This window comes from Coenobita brevimanus, chromosome 8, assembly GCF_032717465.1.
Source record: "Coenobita brevimanus isolate Jiangsu-jjx chromosome 8, ASM3271746v2, whole genome shotgun sequence".
Classification (NCBI taxonomy): domain Eukaryota; kingdom Metazoa; phylum Arthropoda; class Malacostraca; order Decapoda; family Coenobitidae; genus Coenobita; species Coenobita brevimanus.
This window is the reverse complement of record NC_136961.1, coordinates 44,634,139-44,636,547: the sequence shown is the minus strand read 5'-3', so window position 1 is coordinate 44,636,547 and position 2,409 is coordinate 44,634,139. Positions and strand designations below refer to the sequence as shown.

At 46.4% G+C, this 2,409-nt stretch overlaps 1 protein-coding gene across 1 annotated transcript in view; it reads right to left on the bottom strand.

Moving 5' to 3' along the window:
- LOC145407836 (uncharacterized) overlaps positions 1-87 on the bottom strand; it is a 113,658-nt gene extending 113,571 nt beyond the window's left edge. Inside the window, exon 1 of the mRNA XM_080278695.1 lies at positions 1-87. This exon is cut by the window's left edge and continues 331 nt beyond it. Coding sequence (XP_080134821.1) covers positions 1-87 — 87 coding nt within the window.
- Between the last annotated feature and the right edge of the window lie 2,322 nt (positions 88-2,409).

The window sequence follows — 2,409 nt, the reverse complement described above, 5'->3', positions numbered from 1 at the left end:
GCCCACGATGTTGTTGTTGTTGTTGTTATTGTTGTTCTTGGACTCATGGGTGGACTCCCCAGGTGCTCCGGACATTACCTCGAACATGGGGACTAGGAGAGGTAGGTATAGGGAAAGGGAAAAGGTGTCACTGGGCCTGTTACGAGGGGACAGGTATTGTAATTTCTGCGGGGAGAGAGAGAGAGAGAGAGAGGGAGAGAGAGAGAGAGAGAGAGAGAGAGAGCAGGGATACGTAGAAGGATACTTGAAAACTTAGAGTGAGAGAGAAGTTTTGTGGAGGGAGAGCACTTCAAGGAGAAACTAAACTAGGGGTAGAGATGAGGTGGGGAGAAGGGTGGAGGGAAGGAAGGAGGGGTGAGGAGGTAGGGGTGGGGGGCGCAGAGGGTGGGTGGGTGGGGGGGCCGCAAAAGCTCCCCCTCACACCCCATCAAGCGAACCCCAGCAATTCTCCCCCACTAGGAACACTAACAGGGGATTTTGGGTCAGTGCTGGGGAGGGCTAGGAGCGGGACAGGGCAGGGTAATGTAGGGTAGAGCAGGGTAGGGTAATCTAGGGTAGGGCAGGGTAAGGCAAGGTGGGGCGGGGCAGGGCAGGGTAGGTCAGGGTAGGGCAAGGGGGGACAGGTTGACTTAGAAGGAAGGGTAAGGAAGGGCAGGGCAGGGCAGGGCAGGGCAGGGTAGGGGAGGACAGAGCAGAGCAGGGGTGGCCAAGGTAAGCAGCGGCAGGGTATCAGCGTCCCTGGCGGTCACTTCTGTCGTCTGTAGGGAGAGAGGGGGAGACAGGTTAATTACGTTGTGTCAGGTAAAGGTGTTTGTGATGGCTAATAATGATGATGTTAATATCGTAGTAGTAGTAGTAATAATAATAATAATAATAACAATAATAATAATAATAATAATAATAATAATAATAATAATAATAATATTAATAATTTTGCTTCCTGGGCCAAAGAGTACCACGAAATTTAGGATAGTCTTTTCAGTGGCCTTCGAAATTTCTTAACACTTGTTTCGTATTGATTTATTTCGCATATTACACCTCAGTTACGTCCAGTACGTCACTGATACACACAAGGGCGGTACTAGAACGATACAAGTAAAGGAGTATTTTGCGTGTAATGTGTAGGATAAATAGCTAAGGGAGAGGTGTTACGACGCCCCAAGAACGACCTAGAATACGACCCTTTAAGGTATACTGTAGAATTGGATTCTATTGTTATATTCTCTCTCTCTCTCTCTCTCTCTCTCTCTCTCTCACCTCAGTTGCACTCCTTCCCCCCTCCTTTTTCCCTTGCACTTTCTCCTCCTCCTCCTCCTCCTTCTCTTCCTCCTCCTCCTCCTCCTCCTCCTCCTCTTCCTCCTCCTCCTCCTCTCCCCAAATATGCCCATCACAGCAAAACCAAAGATAATTGCCGAAAAATGCCAATTTAAATTTGCCCCTGATTTTTCTGGCGGTGGTCCTCAACTTGCAGCGAAAAAAAAAAATGAGAGAGAGAGAGAGAGAGTGAAGGGGGGAAAGGGGGAGATGTTGAAGGATAGACATATATTAAGGGAGAGAGAGAGAGAGAGAGAGAGAGAGAGGGGGGGAAAGGGGGAGATGTTGAAGGATAGACATACGTCGATTAAGGGAGAGAGAGAGAAAGAGATGGGGGAAAAAGGGAGATGTTGAAGGAGGGACATAAATTAAGAGAGAGAGAGAAGGGGGGGATAGGGGGAGATGTTGAAGGAAAGTCGTAAATCGAATAAGAGAGAGAGAGAGAGAGAGAGAGAGAGAGAGAGAGAAGCGGGTAAAGGGGGAGATGTTGAAGGAAAGACGTAAATCGAATAAAAGAGAGAGAGAGAGAGAGAGAGAGAGAGAGAGAAGGGGAAAAAGGGGAGATGTTGAAGGATAGACATATATTAAGGGAGAGAGAGAGAGAGAGAGAGAGAGGGAAAGGGGGAGATGTTGAAGGATAGGCTTGAATTAAGGGAGAGAGAGATAGAGAGAGAGAGAGAGGAAATTATCTCTGGTCAAGTTTCCCTGCTTACATTACCATCGTGTGTTTAACCATCATGTTTTTTTTTTTTTTTTTTCTTTTTTTTTTGTCTGTGTTTTTCTCATTTAATATTAGCTTTTACTCTCGTCCCAGGGCAAATACTACTTATACAGCTTTTTACTTCTAATTCCAAGTGTGTGTGTGTGTGTGAGAGAGAGAGAGAAAGAGAGAGAGAGAGAGACCCGCACTCACCTCTCACTTTGTCCCTTTCTCTCTCTCTCTCTCTCTCTCTCAAAACCACACATCCTTACCATCTATATCAACCCCTCCACTAGAGCCCATCTCCCGTACGCAAAATAAAACAATCAATCTATAGGAGAATACCTGAAAAACACCTGCCCTAATTATACACCTGAACCCAAAATAAATAAACA